Source organism: Xyrauchen texanus, chromosome 9 (genome assembly GCF_025860055.1).
Source record: "Xyrauchen texanus isolate HMW12.3.18 chromosome 9, RBS_HiC_50CHRs, whole genome shotgun sequence".
NCBI classification, from domain to species: domain Eukaryota; kingdom Metazoa; phylum Chordata; class Actinopteri; order Cypriniformes; family Catostomidae; genus Xyrauchen; species Xyrauchen texanus.
In genome coordinates, this window is record NC_068284.1 from 23334902 (window position 1) to 23352461 (window position 17560).

At 38.4% G+C, this 17560-nt stretch overlaps 1 protein-coding gene across 1 annotated transcript; it reads left to right on the forward strand.

The window, feature by feature from the left end:
• The first annotated feature begins 3035 nt into the window (after positions 1-3035).
• LOC127649336 (gamma-interferon-inducible lysosomal thiol reductase-like) lies at positions 3036-5715 on the forward strand. Its single transcript, XM_052134390.1, has 7 exons — positions 3036-3273; positions 3547-3729; positions 3810-3884; positions 3996-4085; positions 4198-4350; positions 4436-4504; positions 5314-5715. Exons 1-7 carry the CDS (start codon positions 3139-3141, stop codon positions 5377-5379), a joined length of 771 nt encoding a protein of 256 aa, XP_051990350.1. The 5' UTR covers positions 3036-3138; the 3' UTR covers positions 5380-5715.
• Positions 5716-17560: the final 11845 nt, after the last annotated feature.

Consider the following 17560-nt stretch of genomic DNA (forward strand, 5'->3'; position numbering starts at 1 on the left):
AATGAGCTTTGGTCTTCAACAACTGATATGCACTTTTGAGGATGTCAGTTCATTAAAAAAGCTTTTTAACCACAAGAGTAATTCTGTCCATTTTAAATCACTTTACAAAGTTAGTTGTTATTCTGGTTGTATTTTAACCTATATAAATAGGCTGGCTGGCTAGCTTGCTAAGGCTGATGCAGTGTAATAGTCAAGTTGATTTAAGGCAAGTTGAAATTAACAACCTTGTGAAAATGACTTTGAAAAACTGGTCTGAATTTAGTATATTGATTGTTATCTCTTTACATCCTCCTTTGAGATTGATGATGCATTTTTATGAATCTGCCACTTTCAAAAATGGGTCAATCTTTTAATGTTTCACAATTGTGTCTATCGCTATAATCTTTGGTTTGATTTTGTTCTATCTATAAGATCAAGTTGTTTTGCAGAGATGGTATGGTGCATGGAGACACTGGTTATGATTCCTTGAATGTTCTGACTGACTGATGCGGGATTTACAAGCACAGAGAATGAGCCAGAGTGCTGGATGTGAAGAGTTTGCGTGTGAGATAAAGCAATGGATTGGAATCCTCTAAATGCACTATACGAGCACATGTTATGATGTGTTGTTGGTGACAATTAATGAAGCTTGACAGCCTTTATGAGCAACAGAATAGTTTAGGTAAACATTTTAGTTATAGGCCTGAAATAAAACAATGTTAGTGTCATAATGTGTTATGGTAGTGCCGAAGTTGGTCTGTTCTTTTTTTCTCTAACTACTAGAGGCTATAATTGTATGTCAATGTTTTATGTTCCTCGTTGTAAGTTACGACCTTACAGATTCAAAGATAAGCTAGCTTGAATATCTCTCTTTCATTCAGTACAGTTGCAAATGTTTACAGTATCTAATTAACCAAATAGAAGATGTATTTTCAGACCTACTCTGTCTGAATCTGAACAGACAGGGCTTAATGTCCTTTTTTGTGCCTCTGTTGTTTTAAACTTGAAGATTTTGTTTTCTGTCTTTTTCAATCTGCTCCCTCATCTCAGAATGTCTTTTCTTCCGAAAGGAAAAAGGAAGTTTCACACATTCTTTTACATTGACTTTAAAATGCATTTGTTAAATGTGACCCAGAGCAAGTTTTTCAGACAGTTAATTCATTTATCCCATATTTTCCATAGTAGACATACTCTGCTTATACGTTATGTCGAGTAACAAGAATACAGAAGGAAATAAAATGTATAGCCTGGTTTCTGTCTAACTTCCCTCTGTACTTTCAGAAATGGTTATAATAAGCATTTTGTTTCCCCCTTTTTACATAAACTGATGGCCAGATATTAATAGCTGCGTATTTTCGCTTTGTTATAAATCGCAGAGTGTCATATCCATCTATAGATACAGCGTGATCTATATGCCTCTAGTAATTAAGACATTCAATATAATTTATTTGATATCTGATGAGTATAATTTTACCCGTGCTGTTTTCACATGGTCATACAAAATTATACCTGAATGCCCTGTTTCCCTTGTGCATGAAGTAGCTTGTTGAAGCTAATCCCCACCAAAGTGCCATTGGACACAGAGGAGAGGGAGCGCTGTTGTTTTGTTTTTTTGCCCAGTACTATTTTACTGGACGTGTGTGTGCGCACAATATTTATGTTCATACTTCTACTTCCTTTACTTCTTTCTTTTCTCACCAGTCTGTTTTTGAGTACAGATTTTTCAGTGTACAGTTTGAATCAGTGTTGTTTGTCTCTCCAACAGGTACACAATCATTATGGATGTACGGTTCTTTAATAGGTAGATGAAATTATTTTTAAGACAATAAAAAGATATTGAGTCTATTGCACCTTCTTGTCTTTTGTCTTCAGTTTGGTCTTGTGATGCATGTAGTAGTTGTTTATGATCAACAATAGTTGTCTATGATCAACTATTGCAGTAGCGTGAGTCATGCTGAAACAACAGAAAGACTGCAGCCCAGATTAAGTACAGTAGGTTGTGTCATGTCTTTATAAAGACAAGTATGCTTTGGCATGTGCCATTTACCTCGGCGTGGGAAAACAGGTGCAAATATACTGTAGTGACAACCTGTGGAGCATTTCAAAGTCAAAATCTGGATGATTTACAGAACACTTTTGTATTGATTTACATAAAAATACTGTTTAGATGTTTGCTGATGATAAAGTTGTGAAAAAGTCATGTAACAATTTCATGTTCTGTCTGGTCAAAAATTAAAAGAACAGAAATCTTGCAATTCTGATAAGGTGGTGTAAACCTTTGTGTGGTTTGGGGACAAAAGTGAGCTAAATCTGACAAAATCCATACATTTATGTTTTAAAGAAATGCAAAAAGTTGTATTTTATGGTTAGTCTATAGTAATTATAATCACCTTTATATGAAAGAAATAGAAGTCTACAGTATGTTCTATTTATTTTACAAACCCGTGATAGATAAAATCCCTCTACATTTACAGCGAACTGTGAACTGTTTATATTGCATAGACGCTTTGAGAATTGAGAATCGACTCCAAATCTCGGAATCGACTCCTCTCAGGGCGTGATGTGTTCGGAATGTGTTTACGTACACGACTTCTAAACTACTACACTCTGTACTAACTACAGAAGCCTTTACATCAATCATTCAAATGACAGATTATAAAATAAGTGCAGCAAAACACCTGCTGTCTCCCCAGTTTTTGGTTGCAAGAAAATAGAACCTAAAGAGAACGCATCTGCTCAGCCAACCTTCTCTCTAATTTATCCTATGGGATAGGCACATCTACATTTTTTATAATTTTTAATAGCTAATTAAACGGTCATTCATAGTATCATAAATAGAAAACGCTTTATCTTGCGTTTGTTATGAGATTTCACTTCACCTCACGTTTTTAGAGAATCGAAACATAATCTAGACAATGAGTCTAATCGACTCTTGGAATCGAGTCCGAAACTGGGAATTCAAATCTGAGTCGATTCCCAAATTTCTGGAATCGAACAGACCTAGACTGGCTTTCCGAGTTTTGCCAGATTTTAATGACGTCATGTGACCTACGCCAATCACAATGTTGCAACTTCAAAATCCGTAGGAGGAAGAACGTTTAAGATGTAGGACTCACTCGTTTCCATTCGTAGTGAAGGGCAAGCAGTTCACCAGAAATCATGTTCGGTTTCAAGGTTTTTGCGATGTTCTACGCCTTCGTTACTTTGCTGAATCAAGCGCACGGAAGATTTGAATTCTGTAAATATCCACCTTCAAAGTGGTGCGACACTGAGGAGATTGCGGCTGAGTGTGGGGTAAGTAGTTATTATCAAGTCAAATCTTGCTCTTTGACACATAAATAAATCAGTTCCCATGATGGAAAGGTTTTGTTTGTCATAATTTTGTCAATGCTTTTACTGTCGCGAGACAGGGAAACTGTTGAAGGTAATCTGGATACATTGCTAATTCCTTTGCATTGCAACTGTGACTTGAGAAAATCCCTTTGTTCAAAACTCAAATTGCCAGCTTGGGCATCAGAATGCAGAAGTGTGTACTGTAATGAAGTTCCCCATTATTCTCTTTTTCAGGTGCTGGAGCAATGCATGAAGTTCAATGTGACAAAGCCCAACGCTGACCTGGTGAATGTGAGCCTGTACTATGAATCACTGTGCCCTGGATGCAGACAATTTCTAGTAATACAGCTCCTTCCAACTTTCGTTATGTTGCAAGACATCATGAACATTGAGCTGGTTCCATATGGAAATGCACAGGTAAAATAATGGCTCACATTCATGTTTGTTAAATTAATGTCAAAATGCTTTTGCTCATCGTGTGTGTGTTTCTGTTGTAGGAAAAAACAGAAAAGGGCAAGTACACCTTTATATGTCAGCATGGAGAAGGTGAATGTCAGGGTAACATGATTGAAGTAAGGTTTTGCCATTTATTTTACTGTTCGACCATTTAAAAAGCAGAAGTGGAAGGATCTTGAATCGAGGCGATAAAGGTTTGCGCTAATATTTGTTATCTTTCCAATCAGACCTGTCTGCTGAATAAATTAGGCTTTGATGCTATTCCAGTCATTTTCTGCATGGAGTCAGGAACAGATGTGCTGAAAGCAGCCCAGCCTGTGAGTGGTCATCTCCATTTACAATATTTGTTTACTCTTTTAATTTTTCTCATCTCATAAATGACAAATGTGGAGTCCTAGTGCAATGCTAATCTTTTTCCTTTTATCTCAGTGTCTTGGAATCTATAAACCTGATATAACATGGGACTCAATCATGGAGTGTGTGAAGGGAGATCTGGGCAATAAGTTAATGCACGAAAACGCAATGAAAACAGATGCACTGAAACCCTCTCATCAGTATGTGCCTTGGATAACCATCAATGGGGTAAGGAAGCTTATTTACTCTTTACAAGTAAAATGCTTTTATTAGTGTTTTCTAGTCATTATATGGCTCAATATTGTTCTTGCAGGAACACTCTGAAGATCTTCAGGATAAAGCGATGAATTCTCTCTTCAGTCTTGTGTGCAGCTTGTATAAGGTTTGTTACAATTAAACATGGGATGTTTAAAGGAATGGATTGCCCAAAAATGAAAATTCTTCCATTATATACTCGCCTTCATGTCATCCCAGATTACTTTCTTTCTTCTGCAGAACACAAACAAATGTTTTAAAAGAATATATCAGCTCCCATATAAAGCAATTGAATGATCAGGCCTTTTAAGCTCCAAAAAGCAGATAAAGTCGGCATAAAAGTATTCCATATGACTTCAGTGGTTTAATCCATTTCTTCTACAGCGATCCAGTTGGTTTTGGGTAAGAACAGACCAAAATGTAACTCCTTTTTCACTGTACATCTTGACAGTAGTCTCCTTGGCGATCATGATTTCAAGCTAGATAACACTTCCTACAGCACAATCTATTGAGTTTGACATCATGATTGTGCCTAGAAATTGCAATGCAAAGGTGTACAATGAAAAAGGAGTTATGTTTTGGTCTGTTCTCACCCAGAACCAACTGGATCACATCATCAGACATTGAGTCAACCACTGTAGTCGTATGGATTATGTTTATGCTGACTTTATCTCCTTTTTGAAGCTTCAAAGGCCTGATCATCATTTATTTGCATTGTATGGACATACAGATCTGAGACCTTCTTTTAAAAATCTTAATTTGTGTTAAGCAGAAGAAAGTCATACACATCATAGATGACATGAGGGTGAGTAGATAATGAGAGAATTTTCCGTTTTGGGTTTTTTTAAAGCTATTGATATCATTTATTTTCAATGTTTTATCATATCATTGTTGATTTGACTATCACATGATGTGTTATTTGTATTTATATTGCAGGGTGAAAAAACAGCAGCTTGTACTCTTGGGCTGAAAAGGAAAACCAGCAGTTACTGCCTGAGCTAATCAGTCCTTAAATCTGATTTAAGCACTACTTGTCAAGAATTGAGTGAATGTATGAAACACATTTGATGTGCAACATTCTGAAATGTACAGTTGTTTGTTTTTCTTCTTTTTTGTCTGTGTGTGTGGGGGCTATATGAATACACAATTTTGGTAGAATACAGTCAAATAGACATAACACAATGACCTTTTATGTGTGAACTCTTAATTATGTCATTTTATACCTTTTCTATTGTGGACAAAATTCAGTACAAAATTGAAGAAAATTTGTACTTAATTACAGTTGTTTGTTAATGGTCTTTGGAAATGGTAATTTGATAAAGTAAACTTTAGTCAAAAGAATCCATTCCTCATTGTTTTGAAATTCTTGCTTGTCTACATTTTTACCTGTCATTAACTAATAGGGTCTAAACCCTGATAGCACAGTACATCACCCAGATATCTATTTGAAGTGTGTGTTTACATCTGGAAGTTGTTGTTTGCTCATCAATAAGTATGTCTCTGATGTCAATAAGACATTCAGAAGATGTCTTTGAGACGTTTATGATTTAGAATGTTTGTAAATCGAATCTTTTAAAGATTTTTAGCAGATGTTAATTCAGGGTTGCCAACTTTGGATACAGGCTGGAGTGAGATTTTGATGCCAGGGCTGCATTAATGAACAGGCAAATCGTCGTTGAAGGCCTTGTGCCCACGACACCTTAATGTGTCCCTGGACATATAGCATGCATACTTGATACTAGTAGGCCTTCTATCTTTAAATCCACCAAATTAAGACCTCATCCAACCTATAAGGCAAAAAAAAATAAAAAGATTTTGGCGCACACCAATTGAAATTTTAAACAATTAAAAAGCACACATATGCTATGGCACAACCAGGGTTTTTCTTGGGTCCAAAAATGTTCTTCAGTGGTGGTTGAGGTACCAAGCTCACCCACAAGCTCAATTTTGGTTGGTTACATAATTGCAATTGGTACGGCACACCTTCCTTGGTATGGGAAGGTGGGTAACAAATGTTTTTGGAGAGAGTGCAAAAGCGATCCTGCCTCCAGATCCCAGAGTAACCACAGATCACAACAACAAGTGATATAGTAAAATATAACATTTATTAAAGAAAACAGTGGGATAAATGGAAAACTTCAGGAGCTGGCCAAAATAACAAACAAAAGACATTCTTCCTAAAGGGGTTTAGAGAGTGACTTGCCTATCAAAAAGGGAAAGAAAACACAAATCACTTCCCTAACACCCTCCCTATAAATAACCAAGAGAAAACAGAATGCTTCAAAGTAAATGGCATCCACCTCCCTACTAAATATTCCCACAACACAAACAACTTAAATAGATAAAAAATTTGATAAAACTGGGGTAATAAACTTGTAGAAGATGCACATTCAACTGTAAGGCATTACCCAAAGGAACAGTAAACAACGGCAAATGACAATTCTGTTAATCAACTCCACTTAAAGACAACTGACAAGACTGTTGTCTTACATTAGCACACAACAATTGCAAAGCTGGGACCAAGCGATAGAATGACTAGTGCAGCAGAAAATATTCTCTGTGTGTCTCTCTCTGGTGAAGAGAGATTGTGGGCCTCTTATACTCTCCATTTCTGGGCTGAGCCAACCATGGGTGATGAGCAAAAGGTGGGCCTCATTATCCTGCTTAAATGGAGAGCGAAAGGGACACAGGGAGACACAATAAACCACAATTTATCACTATCACGAATGATAATATACATCCCTCAGGATATATCAGCAATGAATTACTATATAAAAGAATGTTTTAATTGGAAATCTGGAACTTTTTGAATTTTATAATTGTTTTTTGTGGTGTCCGCGTGTCGAGATATCACATTTTAGACTAATTAACAGTGTTAATTAGTATGTGATGCAGATGGGAAATGTCCACAATAGCCATGTTGTGCTTAGAAATTGACAATACTTTTGGTTTCAAACAAATAATGTATTGCTAAAATAAAATAAAAATAATAAACCCAAGATGAAGACATAATAGACACTATGCAAAACGGAGCGAGGAGATTGATAAGGGTCACGCTGATGTAGCTGCGCCCTGCGCAAGTTGACGCAATCTTGATGCTTGTGAACGCAACTCCATTACCCATGTGACTCGTGGCTGGCGTTCTTGCATTGGAAGAAGGAGTTTCCTGTCCGTGTTAAAGCGTAACTGCATATTAGTGCCTGCTTCTGCGATCACAGGAAAGGAAATAAAATAACGTTTCAGCGTCGAAAGAAGTTTACACTATTAATGTTAGTCTGTGCACAGCAATTTATAGATTTTTTCGTGTGTTATGTTTGATTTAATGATTACAGCCATTGGGGCGTACGGCTACCGCTACAAGTAAATAAATAAACCAACAGCCATTAAGCATTTTAAAAGTTTAAGGCATAATAAAGTTTCTGCTGTGGTTATTCTGTGTCATTCCTTAAGCTCTTGACAAATAAAAAATTACTGCCGCTGTATTTTTGAAACGATCTTTGCCCTTGCACATCTGGCCTTCCACATCTCTTTCTGTCCTTGTTCGAGCCAGTTGTCATTTGTCTTTGAATACTGTCGTGTACACCGTTGTATGAAATCTTCAGTTTATTGTCAATTTCAAGCATTGTATAGACTTCATTCCTCAAACCAACGATTGACTGACGAGTTTCTAGAGAAAGGGGTTTCCTTTTTGCCATTTTTAACCTAATATTGACCTTAAGACATGCCAGTCTATTGCATACTGTGGCAACTCAAAAACAAACACAAAGACAATGTTAAGCTTCATTTAACGGACCAAATAACTTTCAACTGTGTTTGATATAATGCTTTTTTAATACCAAATGAGCAATTTAGCATGATGCTCAAGGAAGGTGTTGGAGTGATGTCTGCTAGAAATGGGGCCTGTTTATATTTGATCAAAGTGATGGTGCCTTTTTTTTACATCAGTAATGTCCTGACTATACTTTGACTATATTTTGTGATCAGTTGAATGCCACTTTAATCCACCAAAGTAACAATTTCCTTCTGAAACTGCTAAATCTGTATATTATTCCAAACTTTTGGCAGCCAGCGTAAGTGTATGTAAACTTCTGACATCAACTGTATATACTGATATATATATATATATATATATATATATATATATATATATATATATATATGACTTTTGATGTTTTATTTGATCATGCTGTATGTTAGATAAATATGCTAAGCATAATGGATTTTACCAATTTGGTTAGATAATGCAAGTGTAATGCCCTTTGTGATGACTGTGTATATTACAGAAGAGTAAGTCCTTTTATTCAGCACCAAAGTTGATTTTAAACATGTATCTTGCATTGTTTGCTCTTTAATTAACTGATTGTTTAAAGTACTACATTTAAAATCAATCAAACTTTTGTGTTTTTTGATTACAACAAATGTGCTCACATGTTATAGTGTCTTTTGGTCATGAGATCAGAGATCGAAGTGTGATCAATTTGTAGTTTTGTATTAAATGTTTTGAAAATGTACCACTTGCTTCTGAAAGTAGTACCTAAATCCATTGTGGTGGTGTATAGAGCCAAAAAGATTAGAATTGTGTCGATGTCCCAATATTTATGGACCTGACTGTATTTATGAGAAATTATCCAACGACACCGTTTTAAAGCTTCACAAGGGAAAACAGAAGAATATAACAAAAATACTGCACTCAGGGACTCATACCCCTGAGAAGGCCGGGGGCCGATTTGGTTGGAGAAATGCAGGAAATTCAGCAAGAAATGTTGAACATGTCGGCAATGCTGACGAAGGTCGTTGCTGACTTGAAAGATCTTGCTGTAATAAATCGAAATTAAATGGAGGGAAGAAGGTCCGAAGGTGAACCACCTGCACTTTGAAGGGCGTGGTTAGGACCTTTTGGTACATAGCCTTTCCTTGGGTTTGACAGCGGCTCTTGAACAACCAGGGCCAAATTCCTGACATGAATTGTCGACTTACAGTGCATGCAGGTCACCTAGACCAGAGTCCAAATGCTCAAAGGGGGGCCCTGCTAGAGCTTTTAGGACTAAAGTTAAGTCCCAAGTCAGGACTGTAGCCGGCCAAGGTTGGTTTAATTGACTTGCTCCCTTAAGGACCTTTACGATGAAATCATGCTTGCCTATAGAGGCGGCGGCTTTATGTGCGTGATATGCAAATATAGTTGCCACAGACACTTTGAGCATTGATGGGGTGAGTCCTGCGACTAATCAGTGAACACCTTCCATTTTAGAGCATAGAGACATCTTGTGGACAGTGCTCTGGCCTGTAAAATAGTGTTCTTGACTGAACACGTCAGTTCTGGTGCATGTTGTGCACCCCGTTCAGGGGGCACAGATGAAGGTTCTACAGCTGGGGCTGGGGATGCCAAATTGTGCCTTTCACCTGAGAGAGGATATCCCTCCTCAGCTGTATTTCCCATGGCGAGCTGTACAGCACATCCATCATTTCCAGAAACCATAGCTGGTTGGGCCATTTCGGCACAACTATAGAACCGTTTCCTTGTCCTCTCTGACTTTGCATATGGCAGAGTGAATCAGGAATAGTGGGGGAAACGCATATTTGCAATACGCCGGCCAATTGCATCTGTTCCCAACAGGGCTTGGGACTTCGATAACCAGAGTGGACAGTGGAACCAGAGGATTTCCGCTTTGCCAAATATTTCTCAAATCCTCAATACAGTTTTCCATTCACCCAGCATTACTCCTTGGCTTGACTGTAGGTCCGTGCCGTAATTCAAGTGGCCTGTGACATTTGTCGCTCAGAGAGAGGAGATGATGCTTGCTCCGTAGGAGGAGGCAACACGTCTGTGCAGCGAATTAATTCCACCTTGGCGGTTTATATATGCCACAACTGTCTTGTTGTCTGAGTGAACCAGGACATTAGTGTTGTCAAAAATACCGGTACTCCAAAAAAATATTTTTACGATACCAGAATTTACAGAGTACCGGGTCTACCCGGTTCCCAATCAGAGTCGGGAACTTTCGAACGCTCACAACAAGCAAAAGATGACGACAAGCAAAGTAGCTGCTGCTGCGGAGTCTCAACTTAATCTTGTCGAAAAGAAAAGTGGAAAAAAACAGGTTTGGACATTTTTGGGATTTGAGGCTGATGAAAAGGGAAACATCATAGATCAGCAAAAACCTATTTGTAAACGCTGCTTTCACAATTTTCTGACGAAATGAGGAAACACATCAAACATAATAAAGCACCTGAAAGAAAGACACTCGGATTTATTCAAGCAAATAAAGCAGGTGAGTTTAAAAGCATATTATCATTAGCATTAGGGCTGAAACTACATTATCGACAACGTCGAAAATGAAAAATTGTCGAGAAAATGTTTCATTGTCTAATAGTCATTTGATCTCATTTAACGTAACATGAAATCATATTAAAATGTAATGATGAAGCGTGAGAGCAAAACTGCAGTTCACGCCTGACGGAGGAGAAGAATTACACAGATCACAGTCCAAATGCACTCTAAACCTTCACAGCTTCATCTTATGTAGATCCAAAAGTATTAGGGAATAATTAAAAAAAATTATAATAATACATTTTTTAATAATAAAAGATTTGCGCGAATGTCCCAATCTAAAGGGGAGAGATTGAAACTGCACCCGGCTGAGAGAGACTCTGCCTCGGGGACGCTCATCCCTCGAGCGCGGAAGCTTAATGCAGCTTGATTAGAAAGCGATGACTCACGACTTATATGTCACTGTGCATTTCTTATCGTGAAGAAAATTGGCAATATGCAGCTTTATTAATATGAGAGCACTTTGCACATTAGTTTGGAAATTGTTTTTTATTCATTCTATTGTGTGCTTGTTTATTTAGTTTATATATGCCACAACTGTCATGTTGTCTGAGTGAACCAAGACATGACAGTTTGCTATTTCTGACTGACTTAGCACTGGGGGTGATTTGAGGATTTCAATGGGAGCTTATCTGCTGGGAAACACCCCACGGATATCCCATTCCCCAGCATGCTCGTTTGCCCCAGCGAGTTTGTGATGTGACCGCCGACTCATCTCAGGGCGAGTCTGCGTTCGAGGCTCGCGAAGTGGATGAGCTTTCAATTACAGCATCGGAGAGTGGGTTGGTTTAGTCTGTCGCCATGCGCAGCTTACGGCTATGCTTGCCCGGGCAGCTGCGAGCATCAGGATGGAGTGGAATCCTCCACTCCCCACTGAACCCTCGCGGCCCGGTGATTGGTCCCGGGGCTCCGAGCACCACTTACAGCCGTGCCCCGCCCCCGTACCTTTCTTCCCAGAAGTGCATGATGAGCTCACACGATCGCGGCGGGCACCTTTTACTGCCAGGACCCGGTTTCCGGGCTCGTCCTCTCTCAATACCCTCGACGGTAAGGCTGCCAGGGGGTGCTCGACGACTCCCTAAGTTGGTAAGGCGATCGCGGTGCACTTGTGCCTGCAGAATGCCACCACCTGACGGAGCCATCTGAGTCTCCCGTCCAGGGCCCGTGGGTTTACGTTGTCACTCACAACTGAGCCTACAGTGCCACTGGACAGGCCACCTCCGCCCTGCACGCCACAGCTCTCCTGCAAGTGCACCAAGCCGTGGCGCTCAAAGAACTGCACGAGGGTAGTTCTGACCCGAGATTTATGCAGGAGCTGCTCTCAGTGACCGGTCTCACCCTCTGAGTGATTATGGTCACGGTGTGGTCTCTCGGGCAGGTGATGTCCACATTAGTGGTCCAGGAGCGCCACCTTTGGCTCAACTTGGTCGAACCAGTTTGGCCTATTCGGCGGCACCGTAGAGGATTTCGCCCTGCAATCCTCAGTGGTTATAAGGCAAACGGGGACCATTCAACACATCCTGCCACGGTGCGACGCAATGTCTCACACCCCCGTTTGTTTGTCGCCAAGTGCTTCCCCCTGCAGCAGCAACACTGGCTCTACCATAGCCCGCCCCAGTAGGTTGGCCCCGGTGTTGAGCCACCCACAGAAAGCAGATGCCACACATTGCCAGTCGCCAAGAACCCAAGAAAGGCTTCAAAGCATACCCTGAGACGGGCAGTCCAGGAAGTAGGAGACCTGATGCACAGGAGCTGGTAAGAGCACCACTCCTTCCCCCAGAGGGCCGGGTGGAGGTTCTTTATTTTCCTTTTCTTACCTCACCGCATGCCCCAAGGGCCACGGTACCCACATACTAAGAAAAAAGCGGTCTTCTCATTTCTTGGGCCTCACAGTCGTTATCACGACCACTGGGCACCGTTTCTCTCTCTGGCGGGCATGTACTTCTGATGTAATTGAATTAAATACTGTATAGACTAAATAACAATTTTATATAAAACAATATTGATTTTAAAATCGAAATTTAATGTCTTATGTTAAAATATATGTTTTCTAATTTAACACTGCCTCCTTAAATTCTTTGGCCAGTTCATGAATAACAATGATTTTATATGATTTATTTGAAAGAATTAAAAGAACAGTTTCATGTCTATCCTTGTATTTTTCATCTGGTCGAGGTTAATAAGGGTTTAAGAAAGTAATTAGAAATAAGTAATGCAATTACTTTTCAGACAGAGTAATTAGTACTGTAATTTAAATACACTGTAAAAGATGTAATTAGTATTTAGTAATTCATTTTGTTTTTAGAGTTACTTACCCAACACTGGTGAGAGTGACAGGACACTGTTTGTCTTTATAGGATCTTCCAACCATTTAAAACACTGGTGTTCTGACAGCAAGTTCTCAAGAAACGTTTGCTTTGGATCTATATAAGTAACTCGCCACAGGCTCTGAAAACAATCTTGATCATGACCAGATTGTGTAGCTTTCTTGGAATGGTGATGCACTTAAAATGTGAGAATTATGGCAGGATGGTGTAGGAAAAGGAAAAATTAAACAAGCCATATCTCTGTCAGAATAATGTCCACAAACGATTAAGCAATTCAAAGCAAGAGACATTATTTAACTTACAGTGTCAGAAACTTGAAAGTGTTTTAAACAAAATGTTACATGATAATAACAGCAGATCTGTCTGGCCCGAGAACTTCTTCACTGATTGCTTAAATGTATATGTGACAGGACGGGGCCGGGTCATGATGCTACACACCTGGTCCCTTATCAGGCTAATTAAGCCTCAGAGAGGGATAAAGGCGGTGCGATGAAAGAGAGATCGTTTACGGTTGGCTGACCGTCATGTGTGTTTGTGTTTTTTGTTCAGTTTTATATTAAAACTATTATTTATATTGTCGAGCCGGTTCTCGACTCCTCCTTTCCATTAATCTCTTTACACTGAAACCAAAGACACAAACACACATGACGGTCAGCTGACTGTAAACAATCTCTCTCTCATCGCACCACCTTCTGCAGTCGGCCTTTAAACATCTCAGAGGCTTAATTAGCCTGATAAGGGACCAGGTGTGTATAATTACGACCCGGCCCCGCTCCGCCCTGTCACATTATATTTTCAAGGGCTTTTCTGGTTCTTAAAGAGATACTTCACCCTAAAATGAAAATTCTCAAATAATTTACTCACCCTTGCATTGTAGGTCCTTACAATGCAAGTGAATGTTGATCAGGCCTTTGAAGCTCCAAAGATCACACAAAGGCAGCATAAACATAATCCATCAGTCTCCAGTGGTTAAATCAATGTATTCAGACGTGATCCAGTTGTGTTTGATTGAGAACAGACTAAAATACAACTCCTTATCCACTGTACATCTTGACAGCAGTCTCTTTGGTGTTCATGATTTCAAGCAGTTTCATGTCTATCCTTGTATTTTTCATCTGGTCAAGGTTGTTAAGAGTTTAAAAAATAATTAGTATTAAGTAATGCAATTACTTGAATCAGTTCATCAGTGTTCATGTAGGTTGGATCAGTTCATCAGTGTTCATGTAGGTTGAATCAGTTAATTACTGATCCTGTAGGTTGAATCAGTTCATCAGTGTTCATGTAGGTTGAATCGGTTTATCAGTGTTTGTGTAGGCTGAATCAGTTCATCAGTATTCATGTAGGTTGAATCGGTTCATTACTGATCCTGTAGGTTGAATCAGTTCATCTGTGTTCATGTAGGTTGAATCAGTTCATCAGTGTTCATGTAGGTTGCATCAGTTCATCAGTGTTCATGTAGGTTGAATCAGTTCATCAGTGTTCATGTAGGTTGAATCAGTTCATCAGTGTTTATGTAGGTTGCATCAGTTCATCAGTGTTCATGTAGGTTGAATCAGTTCATCAGTGTTCATGTAGGTTGGATCAGTTCATCAGTGTTCATGTAGGTTGAATCAGTTAATTACTGATCCTGTAGGTTGAATCAGTTCATCAGTGTTCATGTAGGTTGAATCGGTTTATCAGTGTTTGTGTAGGTTGAATCAGTTCATCAGTGTTCATGTAGGTTGAATCAGTTCATTTCTGATCCTGTAGGTTGAATCAGTTCATCAGTGTTCATGTTGGTTGAATCAGTTCATTTCTGATCCTGTAGGTTGAATCAGTTCATCAGTGTTCATGTAGGTTGAATCAGTGCATCAGTGTTCATGTAGGTTGAATCAGTTCATCAGTGTTCATGTAGGTTGAATCAGTTAAGCTGTGTTCATGTAGGTTGAATCAGTTCATCAGTGTTCATGTAGGTTGAGTCAGTTCATCAGTGTTCACGTTGGTTGAATCAGTTCATCAGTGTTCATGTAGGTTGAATCAGTTCATCAGTGTTCATGTAGGTTGAATCAGTTAAGCTGTGTTCATGTAGGTTGAATCAGTTCATCAGTGTTCATGTAGGTTGAATCAGTTAATTACTGATCCTGTAGGTTGAATCAGTTCATCAGTGTTCATGTAGGTTGAATCGGTTTATCAGTGTTTGTGTAGGTTGAATCAGTTCATCAGTGTTCATGTAGGTTGAATCAGTTCATTTCTGATCCTGTAGGTTGAATCAGTTCATCAGTGTTCATGTTGGTTGAATCAGTTAATTTCTGATCCTGTAGGTTGAATCAGTTCATCAGTGTTCATGTAGGTTGAATCAGTTCATCAGTGTTCATGTAGGTTGAATCAGTTCATCTGTGTTCATGTAGGTTGAATCAGTTCATCTGTGTTCATGTAGGTTGAATCAGTTCATCAGTGTTCATGTTGGTTGAATCAGTTCATCAGTGTTCATGTAGGTTGAATCAGTTCCTCAGTGTTCATGTAGGTTGAATCAGTTAATCAGTGTTCATGTAGGTTGAATCAGATCATTACTGATCATGTAGGATGTATATTAGTTCATCACTGATCCTGTCATTTGTGCTCATATACTGTAGTAACTGTATCAAAATGTGTTGTTGTCTTCTCTGGATTGATTCTTTATAGACATCTGTATATAGATTCACTGTGACTTTAGATTATGACTACATTTTAATAAAGACACTGAGAACCAGGGCCTGCAAGGATCCAAGTCGTCCATGCCTTACATTTACAGGAATCCTTCAGCTTCCCTGCCTGTCCTGCTGACACTCCCCCGAGGAGATCCAGAGAACTTTGTCAATAAACCGCAACGCAAGGTCACTTTCTGCCTGGGGGTTGTCAAAGGCGTGGAGTCTAACTTAGACACTTTGCAAACTTTCTGGTAAGCAGCTTATTTTCTTTTTAACACATTTTAGACACCTTAAAGGGGCCATGACATGAGGGATCAAATGTTCCTTGATCTTTTGACATATAAGAGGCCATTGTACTATAAAAACATACTGTAAGTTTCAGAACTCAAAACTTGATGTCACACTGTTGAAATTGGCATCTGACCACCTCCACAACAACACATCAATGCCTTCTTTACCTTTAATCACTTCTGTAGCCAGGGTTGGGGAGTAACGGAATACATGTAATGGGATTAAGTATTTAAAATACAAAATATAAGTAACTGTATTCCACTACAGTTACAATTTAAATCATTGGTAATTAGAATGCAGATACATTCAAAAAGTATTTTGTAAATATAAGAGATTACTTTGCATTTTATTGTCATTTTTTTCATTTAATATTTAGTCCTTTCAGATGGAAAACATTTATACATATAAATTATGCGATCCAAAGTGCATTTGAACAGCGGTGAAACACTTGTGATGTGTTACATTCATACGAGCAGACAGAGAAGTAAATTTGAAGTAAGTTTGGAGCAGAAGAAATAGCAAGAAACCCTGTGCAAATTGTCAGCTTTACACTAAGCTTAAATGCTATTTCTAGCAATTTTACATGCACATGTCAAAAGGCACGAATCGCTCGATCATAATTTTTCATCAAGAAAATTCATGTTACATCATAATTTCTAGTAAGACCTTTGATATTAGGGCAAAATTCATATTCTTGATAATAATGTTTGTGTTGTCTTACTGTAAAAATATATAAAAATCCTTAAAACAAGATCAATTAGATTTATCTTGTTTTAGAAACAACACTGCATAAGATATTTTGTTTTTTCAGAGAATGTATTTTTAACACGTATATTTTGTCTTACTGTACTGGCAGAGTTTTTATAATCAAAACAAGTGAAAAAATCTACCAAATGCTGAAGAATGAATTCAAAGTATTTAGAATACGTTACTGACCTTGAGTAATCTAACAGAATACGTTACAAATTAAATTTTACAGCAAGTATTCTCTAATCTGTAGTGGAATACAAAAGTAACCCTCCCAACCCTGTCTAGCCCCTCCAGTAGAATATATAGATAAATAGAGAGAGCAGATCGGTCAAGAGCAGATAGCCAATCAGAACAGTGGGTGTTTAATGTCAAGCCTTAAAGAGGAAGCAGGAACCAAAATTAGCTTCTGACAGAGGGTCAGATTGAGGGTTGAAAATGTTCATGTTTTACAAATATAAGACTGTTTTTTGTGCAAAAAAAAGCTTGAACCTTAAGGAACATATTTGAATAATAAAAATGTCATGATCCCTTTAATCTAAAACACTAGTACTTTTACAAAAGATTAAACACAAACATGTAAGACATGGGCTCATTAGTCATCTAATAATTATTTTGTCTGTGTGGTACAGTATTTAGTGTGTGTTATTGAGTCACACACATGTATAGTGTAGATGTGCCTTGTTCAATTTGTAACAATGAGAAATATCTTGTTTTTTATCTTCCATTCTGATCAAGTACATGCAAGGGTCAAAACAGATAAACATCGTAATTCATGTAGCATAACTGTTATCAAAATAGGGGCATATTAAAAATCAGCAACT